The sequence below is a fragment of the Lemur catta genome, chromosome 11, assembly GCF_020740605.2.
Source record: "Lemur catta isolate mLemCat1 chromosome 11, mLemCat1.pri, whole genome shotgun sequence".
NCBI lineage: Eukaryota > Metazoa > Chordata > Mammalia > Primates > Lemuridae > Lemur > Lemur catta.
This window is the reverse complement of record NC_059138.1, coordinates 51039007-51057489: the sequence shown is the minus strand read 5'-3', so window position 1 is coordinate 51057489 and position 18483 is coordinate 51039007. Positions and strand designations below refer to the sequence as shown.

Here is an 18483-nt window from a genome sequence, read left to right as displayed (position 1 = left end):
GTGGGAAAACACATTTAGTCTGTAACACTGCTGAATTGTGCTTCTTTGATATTCTCAGCACAAGTATTGGGTGACTCAGGTCCTTCATTTTAAAAGTCGAGAGAAACACTTGAAAGTATATTGAGAACTGATGATGAAAGTTATATACCCTGTAGTTAATTTTTCTACTGATAACTGCAACGTCTTCTTCTAATTTTTCTCTGTATAGTCTAATTTTACTTTTGAATCTTTTACTGAAATTAAGTGAAACTGAAAGTAAATCCATCTTTAGCTATATAACATTCTCTTAGTTCATGGCATAATTTTATATAAAACATTTCCAGCTTAGTATTTTAAAAGGCATTGTTAGTTTTATTAATATTAAATATTGGTTTTCTCCCTAATCAAGCCTCCAGTGGACAACTGGGTGTTGGCACAGAGTCCAGAGGGATACTATGTGTCTACAGGCATTTCTTAAACATGTAACTTGGTGATTTAGAATCATAGGACTGTACCCAGTCTACTTTGTGAAAGTAGATAGTATCACTCCAGACATGCAGAAGGCTACATATAGGCATTTTTATCTATCCACCACACTTAAGTGAACAAATTATTGTGAATGGAACATAAAAATATATTCTGAACCTTGCTTGAACATTTCTTTGATGCTTGGTCTATTTTTTTGAGCATAAATTCAAATTGCTTGTTGTGTTTTTACTTATGAGGCTTATAAGCATGCACAGAGATTAACACAATGTATAAATGAACTACAGTTTAAATAAGTGCAATAAAATCCTTTATTTTCTATTTCCAGTTGGGAATAGCAAATTGATCACTGGAGAAAACAATGAGTAAATGATCTACTAGAACCAAGTAATCCCCAAATTCATATTTTTATTTGAATAGCATTCTATCAGTCTTCCAAGAAAAGAGAATTTACTGAAATCTCAGCAGAGTTGAATGTCACCACTTCTCAACTCTATATTTTTCAAATATACTGAAAGAGGAGATTGAAACAGGAAATTTCACTTTTCAAAGTTAATATTTTTTTTTGCAAATTAAAGTGCTATTTAATAAAATTTGGTGAAATAAAATATGTGAGGCACATTATGTGCCAGAGACTATGCTAGACATTGAAGATTAAAAAAGGATGAATAAAATAATAACCAGGTATTTATAATACTTAAGTATATGTAATAGATGTGTGTGCAAGTATTACAATATGGTGGGACTCCTAAGACAGTAGAAGAATATGTTTGGTAAAGAACAGAGGTGATATAGTGGAGTGATATAGTTTGAATATTTGGCCCCTCCAAATCTCATGTTGAAATTTGATCCCCAGTGTTGGAGGTGGTGGGGCCTGCTGGGAGGTGTTTGGGTCATGGGGGCAGATCACTCATGAATGGCTTGGTGCACTCCCCATGACGATGAGTGAGTTCTCGCTTTATTAGTTCATGTGAGAGCCAGTATGTTTAAAGGAGCCTGGCACCACCTCCTCCCTCTCTTGCTTCTTTTCTCGCCATGTGACACAACTGCTCCTGCTTTTCCTTCTGCCTTCATTGGAAGCTCCCTGAAGCCCTCACCAGAAGTAGATGCTGGTGCAATACTTTTTGTACAGCTTGCAGAACTGTGAGCCAAATAAGCCTCTTTGCTATATAAATTACCCAGTCTCAGGCATTCCTTTGTAGCAGCCAAAGTGAACTAACACATGAGTGAATGATTAACCAAGATTCTTAGGGGGTAGAATGTTCAGAGAGGGGATTGACAGAGGATCTGAGGCCTGAGCAAGGGAATATTAGATACCATCTGTTGACACTCAGCACTTATTTCTTCCCTCCAATGTCTCTACACCTTGGGGTTGGGAGGCTAAAAACTGTAATGAGAGGCTCTAATGCAAAATTTGCAAGGCAGAAGGGAGGCAGAATCCATTTTTCCTTTAGCAGTGATGGCAGCTGAGGTATGGGATCCAGCAAACATTGTTTTTTGCAGTGATGATCAGACTTCTCATCTCACTGCCAGGTCGCCAGCCTTGGCAACGAGGGCAGCCGTAACATAGGCAGAGTTCTTGTAGCTTTTCGCCCTTTGGCTATCAGCAGCAATTACCAATTTCTGGATCATAGCTACAATGTTGTGACCTGAAAACTTGGTGGCCCCTGACTTGTGCTCCTTTAGTCCTTCCAACAGTTTTGTTGGTACTTCATGCCCTGCATTAAATGCCATTCTGACATACCCAGCTGGCTTCTATTTCCTACATTGAACCTTGACTGGTACAAAGAGTTTTGAAAATTAATAGGAGTTCACCAAGTGAACAAAGGAAGAAAGACATATTCTACTCAAAGCAAACAGAATGAACAAATTAATGGGGGGCATGGAACACTAGGGTATGTTACAATGAATTAGTAGGTCATTATTGCTGGAGTGTAAGGAGGTGGGGAGATAGGAGATGAGGTTGGCAAATCAGAAAGAAGAGAGATTATAAAGTGTGTTGTGTGCTTTTCTGAACTTGCATTAGGTAGACAATGAGATGATTAAAGTCAGGGACTGGTGCTATTAAGAGTGTATTTTTTGGTAGCCAGGTCTAGTGACTCCACAGAGAGTGAACTGGGGGAAGGTGGTTAAGAAAGGGAGAGAAGGCCCAGGAAATAATGTAGAGTAAGAGCAGAACACTGTAGAGAGAAAATTCTACTTAGGTTTAGGTCTTTGAATTAAATTATTATTTTTTCATGGAAAATGTTCTTAAGACCATACATTGTGCTGTTTCATTTTCCAATAGCTTTCCATTTGAGAAAGAATTAAGGCTTCAGAAAAATTCTTTCTCTGTTCCATGCTCAGAGTACATCTCCTTTATATGCTATCCAAAAGAATCTTCAGTCACATATATTTTAGATTTTCTGGAGTAATATGTTAAAAGGAAAAAGAGCTACTGATCTGTGTAGAGAGGAGATATTTTTGTCTTCCTTTGACATTTGTGTCAATTTAAGCATAATATATTTATTCCAAACTTCTCCTCTTGTAAATTATTATAGCACAAGGTGAGAAGCAGCAAGATAATAGCCAATGAAGTGGAGACACTGGGGAAGAACACATTCGGAAATAAGAACCAGGACTGGCATAGTTAGTTCCAGGCCTATGAAGCTCCTGCCAAACTTTTGGGGAAACTGTTTTGGCCACCTCCTTTGCTCACTCCACACCTTCTCTCCACAGTGCTTTCACGTAGCACTCTCTTGGAAAGGAGCCTCTGATTTCTTTTGCCTAGCCCAACAGAAGCTGAACAAACTACACAGACCACTAGGACACCTAATGTTTGCAAAAAAGTTTGAAAACTATGTATGTATTTAAATAGACAAACAAAAGCAAGAAAGCTTTTTTTTTTATTTGTTTTTTTAAATAGAGTAAGACTCTAATGTGATTCAACCTTTTAAAAAGGAAGCAGTAGGAGCTGGTTTATGTTTGGGTAGATAGATCTCTTCTATATCCTGCCTTAAGGAATGCAGCATAGTTTGTCTTCCTGTAGGTAAGACCTATCTGGCCTGTTGCAGGGAAGCAAAGTTATTTGTCAATAGATATTTGTCTATAAATGGACAGTTCTACATATAAACTGAAACAATGCGGATGTGTTTTCTAGATAGATAACATTTATTGAATAATCCATTAATTGTAATTTAAAGATGTCCTAAAAGAATCCTTCTAAAGAACGATTATATTCACGTTGTCGAATGAAATCATACATAATTTTCTAAATTACCAACTCAAGCATAAAAATATTGAAAAATAATTATTGTATAATGGGGTTCTGCTCTTAATTTTCAATCCCTTCTAAATAAGGTTGGGGAACTCCTTCGCCATATTATCCCCTCTCTGATCGTCTAGGTTTCCCAGTCACGCTGTGTAGACCAGGTCAATCTGTGATAGAATGCTTGGTTATCAGAGCTTTGAATGTTAAGATCAAGGTTTTAGTCTCATTCACAAAGTTGAAGAAGGCTCTGTAACATATATTATATTGATATAATCATATCAATATAATATGTATTACAACTGCACAGATCACTGCAGTTTTGGGACTGGAGAATTTCTGTCACTTCCATGATGCTTCTTGAGAAATGTCAGTTTCCAGGGGAATGGTTTCCTTTTACTTTGGAGCCCACTGGATGTATGCTTTGCTCTTCTCTGTTCTGTGACCTCTCAGATCTTTGAAATTCCTGTATCACTCTGTCATTATCTGCAGTGTTGAGAGAGATGTTGTAGCTCTTGGATATTTGAAAAGAAGAGAAAAACTTTTAAGCTGAGATGACCCTCCTCCAATACATCTCTTACTCTCTGCACAATGCCAAAGCCATGAACTTTATAATTCATATGTTAGGTTATCAATAACTTCTGAACTATGGCAACTCACAGGGTTGCAGTTTAACCATTTTATGGTTACTTCTGTGCAGGCTGTAATCCTTTGGGCAGACAATTCACTATTCCCAAATCATTACACTTTATTTCCTCTCTGCTTGATCACACAGTTCCCTCTGACTCGAATGCCTTTCAACCTCATTTCTTGCTGTCACATTGATACCCATCCTTTGAAATCAAGTTAAAAGGGTGTTTCTGCCATGAGGCCTTTTCCAATCACTCTAGACTTAAGTGATCCTGTCCTTCTTTGTAGCCCATATTCCTTAATTCTGCTATGTGGATGATATCCTAAGCTATAATTTTTGGTTACTTGCCTTATCACCCTCATTATTTTATATAAATATATCTGATTTCATCTCCAAAAACATTTAAAGGGGGTTTCTGTCTTATTAGAGGTAAGATCCTCTGAGAACAAGATTCCTTTATATGATAAGGAACATTCCCTTATAGGATTCCAACAAGATTCCTTTATAAGATAAATCCCAAAACTGATGCATAGTCATGCATCACTTAACAACAGGGATATATTCTACGAGATATGTCATTAGGTGATTTCATTGTGAGAGAACATCGTAGAGTGTACTTCCACAAACCTAGATGGTTTAGCCTACTACAAAGCTAGGCTATATGGTACAGCCTGCTGCTCCTAGGCTACAAACCTGTAGAGCATGTTACTGTACTGAATACTGTAGGCAGTTCTAACACAATGGTATTTGTGTATCTGAACATATCTAAACATATATTGTAAAAGATAAAAAATGGTACACCCACACAGGGTACTTCTATGAAAGGAGCTTGCAGGACTGGAAGTTGCTCTGGGTGAGTCAGTGAGTGAGTGGTGAGTGAATGTGAAGGCCTAGGACATTACTGTACTGTACTCTGCTGTAGACTTTGTAAACGCTGTACACTTAGGCTATACTAAATTTATAAAAACTTTTCTTTTTCAATAATAAATTAATCTTAGATTACTATAACTTTTCTATTTCATAAACTTTTAAATTTTTTTCTAGCTTTTTGCCTCTTTTGTAATAGTGCTTAGCTTAAAACACAAACACATAGTACAGCTGTACAAGATATTTTCTTTCTTTATATCCTTATACCATAAGCTTTTTCTCTATTTTTAGAATTTCAAATTTTTTATTTCTTTTTAAACTTTTTTGTAAAAAACTAAGACATAAACACACACATTAGCCTAGGCCTACACAGGGGCAGGGTCACCAAGATCAGTGTCTTCCACCTCTGCATCTTGTCTCACTGAAAGGTGTTCAGGGGCAATAACATGCATGGAGCTGTTGTCTCCTTTGATAACAATGCCTTCTTCTGGAATACCTCCTGAAGGACCTTCCTGAGGCTGTTTTACAGTTAACTGATTTTTATATAAGTAGAAAGAGTACACTCCAAAATAATAATACAAATTATCATATAGTAAATACATAAATCACTAACATAGTTGTTTATTGTCATGTACTGTACATAATTGTATATGCTATACTTTTACATGACTAGCAGCACAGTAGGGGTGTTTATACCACTATCACTATAAGCATGAGTTAATGCATTGTGCCATGACATTATGGCAGCTGTGATGTCAGTAGGTGATAGGAATTCTTCAGCTCCATTATAGTCTTATGGGACCACCATTGTATATGCAGTCAGTTGTTGACTGAAATGTTGTTATGTGGTGCATGACTGTATTTTTTAACACAACTGAAGTTTATTCTCACTCTCGTAACACTTTAACATGGTTTCTGGCAGGCTGTCGTCTGTGTGGTGATGTAGGAACTCTTTCCATCCTGGGGCACTGCCATCTTCGGCATGTGGATTCCATTGATACCATGTAAGGGAAAGAGAACAGAGCGAGTGCACCTGCTTCTTAACCATGTTGGCTCAGATGGGATCACATCTCTTCTGCTTACATTCCACAGGCACCTGCCACCTGGCTGCATCTGGATGCAAAGAAAGACCAGAAAATATAGTGTCCGGCTAGGAAGACACTTTCCTAGGCACTGTGGGATAGCAACACAGAACTCTGTCGAACAAGTACCTCTGCTACAACCATACATACAGGCTGTCCTAGGTGTCTATAGCTACCCTGTCCCATACAGGTGCTTGCCATATGTTTGTAAACACACACATACATACATACATATATACATACTGTGTGCCAGGTCAAGAATAAACTACTGGATGGAATAGTTCACAAACTTAATGTGAACGGGAAGGTAGCTCTTTGTTCTAAGGGAGAAATAATCAGTTTGGGGCTTATCTATGTTACTTTAACCATGTCTTGACCCAGAGGTCACAGATTATTCTGCAGAAAGTGACTATACTTATGAAAATATATAGCCATCTTTTTCCTGAATACATTTTATCTTTCGAGTTCCTTAAAAATCATTTATTTGCCCCAAGAACATTCTAGAAGCTGTGTTTCTATTTTGAAAAATAATTGTGATTGTTAAACAAACATCCATTTGTTCCAAAGATGAAAGAAGTATCCTATTACCTTGGCAAAGACTCATATTTTTTAATAAACAGAGACAGAATAACATAATTTCTAAGAAAGTGAATTTTCCATAGGAAAGATTCATTGGTATTGCTTTTGCTATTTTTCTTCCTATCAAGAGGCAGTAGATAGGCTATCTATTCAAAAGTATATAATGTTACAAAGTGACAAAATGTCATATGCACAGGCTAGGAAAGAATATCTCTTAATGCAACATTTTTTTTTTTTTGGAAACCTTTATCATCCATTAAATAGTACAAGTGAACAAAGCCGATAGCTGTTAAAAAAAAAAATCAAGTCATCAGCCATGGTAGGTTTAGAGTCTGCAAGTAAAACAAAACACTAGATCCGAACTTCCACTTCATTTTATATGTGTGTTTACTCAGGAATTGTTATGCCTTGTCACTTTTATCGTTCTTTTATCACAGCTGTGTGAAAAATTACCATTGGAGCAGTGTTCATGTTTTTACTAAAATACATTTTATTTCATGCTATGAAGCAGATTGCTAACGTTTGCCACTTTTATTATTACTGCTGCACGACTCCCTCCACTCCAGTTAAGGTTGAGTCAGTATTTGTTTGAAAAAATATCCTTTTTATTTATGTATTTGTTTTTATTCTATGATTGCTTTAGCTAAGCAGAGGTGAATCTCAGAAGAACTCATGCTAAGCTAAAAAATTGGACAAATAAAACCTAAGCACCAAACACTGACTACAAATTCCACACAACAAATATTGCATCTAGAGTGGAGGTAAAGTTCAAAGAGGATTATTTCCACAGGATTTGATAACAAGGGACCTTTAAATTGTGCCTTAACTACTCAAGTTCTTGAAACAGAGAGTGATACTATGATACTCTAGATTACAAGAAATCAGATGAACTGTTAGAAAATATACTGTGGATTGAAACTCAATGTATAGATTTTCACATGGAAGTGGCTTCCAGCTGGGTAAGAAGATACTTTGGATAGAGAATTGAGTTCTCTTTCTCAACGCTGTAGTTTGGAAGGTGTACAGCTCATTTAGTTTTGCTGAAGTAAGGACCACCATCAGTGCTTGGGAGCATCATTTTAACCCTTTTCTACATTTGGCATAGAAAGGGTGGATGCTGTTTCACAAGCCACCCTGCTGATAAAACAATGGGGCATTATGCTCCAACAAGCACAAACATTTTGTAGCTTCAGATTTAAAAATAATTTGTCTTTGGTGATAATTCCTTCATCCATAAAGATGAAGGAGCATGTGTGAAAGGAAAGTGGAAAAAATTTCCCTAAGGCAATGGGCTGGGAAGCTTGTGAGTATAAGAAATATCAGGGAAAATGTTCTGGTTGCTTTGCTAATATTTTAGATCCTGTCTTTCTTTTCAACCAAATTCCCTAGTGGTTTTAGGCACAGGGACACAGAAAAAAGTATGGAGTAGGCAAGGCTTACCTACCACCCCAGTTGTTTAACTTCCTTTGGAGACTGTGAGGGCCTGGTAAGGGATATGAATAGGAAAGAGGGAGACTATAAACCCCGGGAACAGGGCTCAGATGTTTTCTGCAATCTGTGATCGTGTAGTCATGAAGACGCTGGCTACCGTTGCCTCCACTCTGCACTCCAGACATCCGCCATTGATTGTTTGGAAACCTCCTTACTGTCTTGGCTGGTCCAGTAGCACTGTACCCTATAAATTTCTTTTTTTTTTTTTTTTGCTTTGAAATTTAGAAACAAATTTTATTTAAGATCTGAAATACAATTCCTAAAATATCAACTTTTTGAGAAAACCGTGGCTACACAATAATGCATTGCCTCTATCATGTTAGAACGTGCATTAGACTCAAATACAAAAACCATGAAACAAATCACCATCTTTCAACAATTTGAGCAAAGATAGAATGCCTAAGGAACAATATAGATGGACTTGCAGAGGATGGGCTGTTTTACTTCAAGCACCATAAAAAAAAAGAGCACAAATGCATGGGTTTTCGGGTATATACATTAAGTTGAACCTTCGGCACTAGGAATCAGGGCGTTTTGTCACGTAGCATTAACACATATTAGAAAATTGTGTAGTGTCAAAGGGATAGAACCACCAGCATTCAAGCAATGTTGTCAACTAGGCAATAAAATGTTCTACTGAATGTTTCATCTTTGTCTAATTACTGCATACACTGGTAGCAACTTTGAAATGAGAAAAGGAGCATCACTCCTTTTATTTTCTGTTTAAAACAGAACAGAAAACAAACTGAAACATAAGCCCTGTTATACATTAACAATTTTAAAGAACATCAATTATACAAGAAAAGGACTAAGAACAAAAAGTGTTTACAGATACCAGACAGGTAACAGTGAGTGGTCAGTAGACAGACCCTCACAGGGTTTTGTGGTGGTACTCAGCAGAAGCCACTTTGTAATCACTAGCAGTAAACAGAGACGCAGAATTCTTCGGCAGATATTTTAGGAAATCATGCAAATAACCCAACAATAATGCAAGGCTCTTCTCATCAAGGGGCATATAGGCCAACATTGCTCCGATTCTTACGAATAATCTCAGTAGGTGTGGCGCTCCATAAACCTGGGACATCGGCGCATCAGGGTGAGCCAAGAGGATTTTAGCATACTGGGGCCTCTCAAACTTGTAGAGCAGCCGGGTGCCTAACATCACACTGAAATATTCTTTTATTCCTGCCACAACTTCGTTAACTGCATATTCCTTGTTATCGACATTGCCCTGCGACTTCTTACAATTTGCGTACTCTTCCAGAATAGCATCTACATTTTTCTTAGCAGGAAGTTGGAACATCTGCTTCTCCCTGGTAACTAAGTCCCAGTCCTCAACAAGCCATGGTTTTAATTCTTCCGGAATCTTCACTTTAACTTCCATTCTATTCTTAAATGCCTCTTCACTTTCAACGGTGGGGTCTGCCCCAGGCCCTTTTCTTCCAAGGGGGCTGAGGTGCTTCGCTGGTACTGCCACCATCTCCGTTTCCAGGAGTCTTCTGTTTGTTCTTTCTTGTCTTCCTCACGGATCCTGAAGGGGGGTTCTCTGCAGAGCGACCCCCCCATCTTCCTGGAAGAGCTGGCTCAAGATTTTTCTGCTGCAGACCAGCTGTCTTCTTTCCTGAGGATGCGCCTCTCATCTTACTTCTCTGCATGTTGCTTCTAGTTGGTTTTTTGAAGTTGTCTTCTTCTGCAGATTGTTGTCCAGGAGTTTGAGAACCCTGCTTTCTGGAACTCATTCAACCCTGTTTTTATTCCTACCAATAATCTTCCTTCTTTCCCTTCTAAGAACTCCTAGTGATTTCCCAGATGGAATCTTATTAGATCTTCTGGGATGGTCTGGAGGATGAAGTGGGAGACACAACCCAAGATTCTGTAATCAGAGATGGTTCTGCAATCAGGATCAGATCTCCTGATCCTTACTCTACAGCAAACTTAGCTTTTCTGATGGTGACCTGAAACGAGAATCCAGTTCTTCCCAGCAGCCGACGTGTGATCACTGCCGTTCCTCCAACCGCCATAGTAAAGCCAGGTTTCTCCCTATAAATTTCTTAACAGTATAGAACACTGTATTGCTACCCTAACACAGAAAATTGAGTACAATTCTAAACCAGAGCTCCTGAGATTTCCTACAAGCACCATCTCCAAAGCTGAGTCAGGGCTGTGATTGGAAACCTTCAGGTTCCTTATGACATTGACGGTGCATTTATTTAATTCTTAAACGTGACTTGGGCACCAAAACAAGTAAGACTGGTCAGTGAAAATACGTACCGCAAATCTTGAGAATCTGTGCATATTTAGAACTATTGTCATTTGAAGTCTAGAACAATAAGCGTTTTAGAGCATTAGAAGATAGTCCAACAACTGTGATCAAACCGAACTATTAGTCTGGGACACTTACAATGCAAATTTGATTATTTTCTGAGGCAAAAAGAAGTGATATAGCCTACGGCCTTCCAGAAAAGCATTGTAGCAAATATAGACAGATAACTGAAGAAATCATCACAGAGGCATGAAATGCCTTTATTTACATGTGAGGAAGGGGAAAAAAATTCCGCTTACGTTTCCAGACCACCTCTCTGGGACTTCCTCACATCTATACAGAAAACACATTGCGTCTGAGATTTGCTCTGCAGATTAGGGAGGGAAATTATGCCCTCTGCCTGGAGGCTGCAAGTGGAATGCTTACAAATAGACACATCTGGGCTGTGTTGGAAGAAGATACACTCAAAACTGGTCCAAGGAGACAGAGAGAAGCCCATCTGTGTATAAAAGCCAGAATTGGGCTGCTTTTGCTTTTGTTGTAAAAATCCATTGTGTTCAAATCCCAGCTAATGAAAATGTGCATCTGTAAATAAAAAATAAATCAAGGGGAATGTATTAATCCTGCAGCTGCTGTCCACTTAACTTTCCTTATAAAAAATAACTCAATTTTCTGGTCTAAATGTTCTTGCTATTTAGCAATGGGATGGCAATTTAAGAGGGACAAAATAAATATTGAAATCTACTTATGTATAACAACTTTGGCAATAAAAGCATCTATGCAATAACTGTACAGTCATTTGCTTTTGTAATTGCGTGGATACTCGAGGTCCAGGGTCTTACCCTAGAAATCCATTACCTGGCTGTTTAAACTGCTGTTTTATTTGCCCATGCTACTAATTAATTTGTTTCTTTAACCTAGGACTGGCACTGTGCATAGGTTAGCTAGGCAACCTTCCATGTTATATAATTGGAAAAAATAGAATAGTCCTCTGGCCAAAAATTTCCTCCCACTTGCATTCCATGGTGACTAAAATGTTTGTCTTTTAAATTGTTAGACATTTTCTCCTGGAGAGACCCTATATTAGCTAATATTATTTAAAAATTAGTTCACTAATCTATTATAGTCCATGGTAACTGAAAATGTGGCAGGACCTCAAAGAAAAAGGAAAGAAAATCTTTAAATTCTGATGAAGCAACAGAAAGATGTAGGAACAGTGTTATCTTTGAAAGATCATCTTCTTTAAATGGTTGGAAATCTTATAGATCCTGGCATTTATCCCATTGCTAATATTACCATGGAATGAGGGTAGGGATGGATGCAGTTTATTAGAATAATTTTATTCTAGGAGAGAAGAAATCAACGGTTAGGATGTCTGACTAGAGTAAGTAAAAGTGAGACTAAAGGATCAGCCTTAAAGAATTTCCCAAACCAATAACAGAATGTCTCATATAGAACTAAATAGGCTGTAGCTTTTAAATTCCAACAAAAATAAATCAAATTGTATAGTTACCAAGTTCTTTTTTTTTTTGGTATTTTGAAAACATAAATATATCAATCTTATCTGGCGTTAATAATACTAACAGACTCTCTTAATATGAAGGACTCTGATTTCTAACACTCAGAGATAAATCTCAGGGGGGAAATATTGACTGTCTTCTAATTTTTCAACATGTTTACCTATTTCTCTCTTGTGCTGTTAACACATATTTGGTTTTGACTAGCACTGGCCAAAACCTATCAAAGACGAAGACGTTAAAACTCTATAAGAGTTCGTGCCAAGGGAGCATCCGATTTTCATTTCCTTATTTTTTAAAAATCTTTAAAGTAGCCAGCAAACCTCTTATTGAAATGGCTCTTATAACTGTCAATTGTAATCTTCATGGCTTGAAGAGTTTGCTCTAGTGAAATTTTGCAGTGGTTAGAGAAAAGTCAAGGGTTTCTCTTATAGCATCTCTTTTCCCAATTCCTTTACTTACAATTTCACATTTCCCTAGAGATTTTTATAAAGGAAATACATTAACTTCCTTGTGCAAAATTGCTTCCTTGTATCTCTCTCTCTCTTTTTTTAATGGTGGTCACAGCTGAATGTTTTTTCTTCTGTTAAGCCTAATTGTGCCTACCATGCCCATTGCTCCTTGAAACAATGAGATCGATGGCAGTGTTTTGAGTTCACCTGACTGTTCCTACCATCTCTACCAATCCATTTTCATTTTTATGTCTTTTTATGTGAGGCAAGCAGAGGAAATCAAATGAACTTGCTTAATTCCATTTTGAAATTCAGCTGATTATTCTCAGTTTGAAGGCTGGTTACTAGACAACAGGATACAGCTGGGTGCAGTTTGCTGGGATAGGGTGGAAGGTGGGGGGAGGGATGGGTTTTAAGATAAGGTTAGTAGTTTCTATTGCTATTTCCCTAGATTTTATTTGATAGTGATAATTAAATTTTAGATAGGTACTTTGGATGATTGGTTGTATTATTTCTCCTCAAAAAGCCACATGGGTACCATAAAGTCTGGAAAGTGACCTAGAACCCACATGTGTAGTTTAGGCTCACTCAGGTCATGTGACTCCTGACTGTCCAATCAAAGTGGTTCCATGGTGACCTCTGAACCACAAGGGAGGGGCCCTATCCAGACACTATAAAACAAGACGCAGAGCACGCCTGACCTTTCTCTTTGCCCTTCCTTTTGCCTGTCATGCTGCAGAGGGTCCGGTCATCATCTGTGGGGTATGTACCATGCTCTGTAAACCTATATATCTTGCTGTTGCCATATAATCCTATCTTTCTTTCCTCAATATGCCTCATTTTCATGCTTACCTAAACAAACAAAAAAATAGACTTGTGATTGTGTTATTTTCTTTTCAAAGTAGAAAAAATGTCATTATGTAAACAGACTTTTTCCTATGATGTTACACTGCTAAAATGCCAATGTTAATAGGCATTTGTAGTTGAGTTATGAATTGAGCACAAAAATTGTGCTGAACTCTTCAAGAGTAAGCATATGATTCTGGTTTATCATTTAAGTGTTTGCTTTTCTACTAATTAGAAGCTCACTATATAACCAATTTTACACCTTGTTCATTGAGAACATTCAAATAGTACCTAAGGCTGTTTCTAGGGTCCTTGGAAAACAGCCTGTAGCAAAGCTCAGGTGCTATCATTTTACTGGTAAAAGCAATCCCAGGGTGGCGAGAGTGAGCAAAAAGGTAAGTCAGGAAAAGAGGGAAGAACGCAAACATAAGGTAGTGCACTATCCTTGGCTTCACGGAGAAACACTGGCAGTCTTCTAGTCATGCAAGAAATCTCCTGTCAGATTGTTTAAAAGCACATTTTCCCAAAATGGTCCATGTAGGGGCGAACGAATATATCTACTGGCTCCCTCCCATCTCCACTTGCTCACTGATCAAAGTAAACTATGGGGAGTTGACACTCTTGCATTTTTGGATTATGTCATTAAGTTTGGCTGCTAGAGAAGCCATATCCCATGTCTGGTAGCTGAATACTTCATCTGAGTCAGGAAATGGTGGGAAGAGACAGAAATTACAGGCTTTGTTGGTTGTGTTCAGTGGAACCACCCAGCTCTGTGGGTTTAAGAATTGGCCTATAAGGTGGTGACTTAGTGGAACTCGCTCAAGGCCCTGAAGACAGGTGAGATGGAGGGAAGCTGAGGCTGTGCATTTGATGTATCTAATTCAAGCATATTCCAACCTCATTAGCTGTTATTTGTTATATGTCCTAAAAAAAGTTATTGCCTCTTTTATTTTAATTCTATTTTTTTATTTCAAAATATTAAGGGGGTACAAATGTTTTTGATACATGGCTTGAGTCAGGGCTGTAAATGTGCCCATCATGCACATAGTGTTCATTGTACCCATTAGGTGGGTTTTTGCCCCTCCACTCCTTCCCCTACCCCCTGCTTGATTTCCTATGATTTTTACTTCCCGTTGTGTACTTGTGTGCCCATCGGTTAGTTCCAATTTGTTAGAGAGTACATGTGATGTTTGTTTTTCCATTCTTGAGATACTTCACTTAGAATAATGGCCTCTAGTTCCTCCTCAATTGATGCAAAAGGCATTAGTTCATCGTTTTTTATGGCTGTGATGTACTCCATAGTGTAAATATACCACATTTTGTTAATCTATTATGCTCATAAATTGATGGGCACTTGGGTGGATTCCACAACTTTGCAATTGTGAATTGTGCTGCCATAAATATTTGAGTGCTGGTATCTTTTTGATACAAAGAATTCTTTTTCTTTGGGTAGATACCCAGTAAGTGGGATTGCTGGTCGAATGGTATGTCTACTTTAAGTTCTTTGAGAAATCTCAATACTGTTTTCCAGAGGGATTGTACTAATTTGCAGTCCCACTAGCAGTGTAAAAGTGCTCCTTTCTCTCTGCATCCATGCCGGCATCTATAGTTTTTGGACTTTTTAATAAAAGCTAGTCTAACAGGAATAAGGTGATATCTTGTGATTTTAATTTGCATTTCCTTGATGATTAGTGATGTTGAACCTTTTTTCATGTTTATTGGCCATTTGTCTATTTTCTTTTGAAAACCTTCTGTACATGTCTTTTGCCCATTTTTTAATGAGGTTGTTTATTTTTTTATTGCTGATTTGTTTGAGTTCTTTGTAGATTCTGGATATTAGCACTTTATCAGATGTGTAGATTGTGAATATTTTCTCCCATTCTGTAGGTTGTCTGTTTGCTCTGTTTATTTTCTTAGCTGTGCAGAAGCTTTTTAATTTAATCAGGTCCCATTTATTTTGGGAGCTGCTGTAATTACTATTGGGATCCTTTTCATAAATTCTTTGCCTAGACTGATGTCTAGAAGAGTTTTTCCTACATTTTCTTCTAGTATGCTTATGGTTTCATGCCTTACCTTTAAATCTTTTATCCATCTTGAATTAATTTTTGTGAGTGGTGAGAGGGAGGGATACTGTTTCATTTTTCTGCATGTGGCTATTCAATTTTGCCAGCACTATTTATTGAACAGGGCTTCTTTTTCCCAGTGTGCATTATTGTCTGCTTTATCAAAGATCAGTTGGCTGTAGATAGATGGTTTTATATCTGGGTTATCTATTCTGTTCCATTGGTATATTTCTCTATTTTTGTACCAGTACCATGCTGTTTTGGTTACTATAGCCTGCAGTATAGTTTGAAGTCTGATAACATGCCTTGAGCTTTGTTCTTTTTGCTTAAGATTACTTAGTGATTCAGGCTATTTTCTGGTTCCGAATGAAGCATAAAATTATTTTTTTCTAGATCTGTGAAATATGATGTTGGTATGTGGATGGGGATTGCACTAAAACTGTAAATCACTTTGGATAGTATGGACGTTTTAACAGTGTTGATTCTACCAATCAATCCATGAACAGGATATATTTCCCCATTTGTTTGTGTCATCCACAATTTCTTTCTTCAGTGTTTCATAGTTCTCCTTGTAGAGATCTTTCACCTTCTTGGTTACATATATTCCTAGGTATTTTATTTTCTTTGTAGCTATTATGAATGGTATCGAGTGTTTGATTTGACTTTCAGTTTGACTGTTATTGGTATATGGAAATACTACTGTTTTGTGTACATTGATTTTATATCCTGAGACTTTGCTGAACTTATCACTTCTAGGAGGCTCTTGGTGGAGTCTTTGGGGTTTTCTAGATATAAGATCATATCAGCAAAGAGCCATAATTAGACCTCCTCTTTGGATACCCTTTATTTCTTTCTCTTGCCTGATTGACCTGGCTAGGACTTGCAGTACTATGTTGAATAGAAGTGGTGACAGTGGGCACCCTTGTCTTGTTCCAGTTCTTAGGGGAATGCTTTCAACTTTTCCCCATTCATTATGGCTGTGGATTTGTCATATATGAATTTTATAATTTTGAGATGTTCCATCTATGCCTAGTTTGTTGAGAGTTTTTATCATGAAAGGGTGCTGTTTGTTGAATACTTTTTCTATTGAGATGATCATATGATCTTTGTTTCTATTTCTGTTTATGTGGTGAATCACATTTATTGATTTCTTTTTTTTAATATGTATTTTTTATTTCAGCATATTATGGGGTGCAAAAGTTTAGGTTACATATATTGCTCTTGCTCCCCCACATTTATTGATTTCTGTATGTTGGGCCATCTTGTATCCCTGGGAATGAAGCCCATTTTGTCATGATGGATTATTTTTTTGATGTGTTGTTGAATTCAGTTTGCTTGTATTTTATTGAGGAGCTTTGCTTCTATATTCATAAGGGATATTGGTCTGTAGTTTTGTTGTTGTTGTGCCCTTTCCTGGCTTTGGTATCAAGATGATACTGGCTTTTTAAAAATTTTTTACTGCTATTTACTTTATATATCCATTTCTCCCATAGCTTTTCTTATTTATTTAATTTATTTTTTGATGTGTTTTAATTTTTCTAGGGTGGGATAAAATTCCCTTTTCTTCTTCTAGCCTTTTAGAAGCTAAGAGTTATGCCACAGCATGAAGAAATGTCACTGCTTTCTTTAGAAAGTACAAAGTTGGAAGATATTAGTTAATAATGCATAAAGCAATTTCTTAACAATTCAATGAAGACACAGGTAAGTGTATTGAATTGTTTTGTAACTGGATACCAAGTGTAACCATTAATAATATGATCATTCACAATTACTAAAAGTGCTTTGAGATCCTCTATACAAAAGAGCTAGAAAAATTTTGAGCAATAATATGGGAATTACAGTAATTGCCAATATGCCCAGACCTAAACTGATGTGAGGAAAGAAGTGAGATGATTTGTTTTTGAACCATGTTGACTGGATTGAACTAGAATCAAAATTGACCATGGGTATCTTTGAGATCTCAACTAATCTTCCTAACTTACATCTTCTGAATCCAAAGTCCAATTTTTTTTTGGGACTTTGAGCAGTAGTTCATTCTCTCTAAGCCTTTGGCTTCCCCATCTGTAAAATGGCATTGATAGTAGCATTTTACTGTGCTCCGTAAAGGCTGACTTTTTTGTAGTTATGTAAAGAAAATAAATATAATGACTTGGGTACATGAAGGTATATGATTGCAGATCTTTCAGTATTTAAAACATAAGTGTTTCCCAGACTCATTATGAAACTCTAAGGGCTCCACTATACCCTTCTTCTATTCCACTTTTTCCACATGTTTATTAAGAATTGCAATTTTCAAATAATGCTGTGTTTAAATTACTCTTTGAACTGTATCTCACTTCATTTCTCATGTAGCTTGCTGCCTACCATCTGCATGCAATTCAGATTTTCATTGTTTCTTTGGATAAGATTCTCTTATAATTCTCCTATCAGTCTCTTTTGGGTCCATGCTTTCCATGTTAAGAAATGCTCTACTGAATATTTTTGTCAGTCACTCAGCTGACAAAGCTTTATTGAGAAACTACTTTGTGCTAAGCATGTTTTAAAGCATTAGACTATCAGCAGTGAAAAAAAGAAAAACAGAGTCCCTAATCTCCAGATAGTTATTCTAGAGACAGAAAAATATATAAAGAAATAAATGGGGTAATTTCTTTACTAAAAGCTAATGGACATGAGAGTAGTGAGGAACCTGGGCGAGACTGAAAACGCTGGAAAGGAGGATCACACCCTGAGGGGAAAGGGATCACTTGCCAGCATTGCTCTGCCATTAAAGAAGGAGCTTGGGCAGGCTGTGTTTGTTTGTTCCTTGTAGCTGCAGATTTCTGTTTTTTTTTTGTTAAAACTTACCCCTAACATCTTTAATTTATATTAGACTTATTAAAGTGATTTTTGAAAATAAATTTCATTTCTCTCAGTTCTAAACTTTAATACATGTTATGCAACATTCAACCATTGTGCCAGATTATTCCAGTGTCAATACATG

The 18483-nt window shown here is 37.1% G+C and overlaps 1 protein-coding gene across 1 annotated transcript; it reads right to left on the bottom strand.

Moving 5' to 3' along the window:
- Positions 1-9010: 9010 nt before the first annotated feature.
- Positions 9011-10395, bottom strand: LOC123647332 (mortality factor 4-like protein 2). Its single transcript, XM_045564700.1, is given in 2 exon segments — positions 9011-9791; positions 9793-10395. Coding segments are annotated over 2 exon segments (867 nt in total). The 5' UTR covers positions 10102-10395; the 3' UTR covers positions 9011-9233.
- Between the last annotated feature and the right edge of the window lie 8088 nt (positions 10396-18483).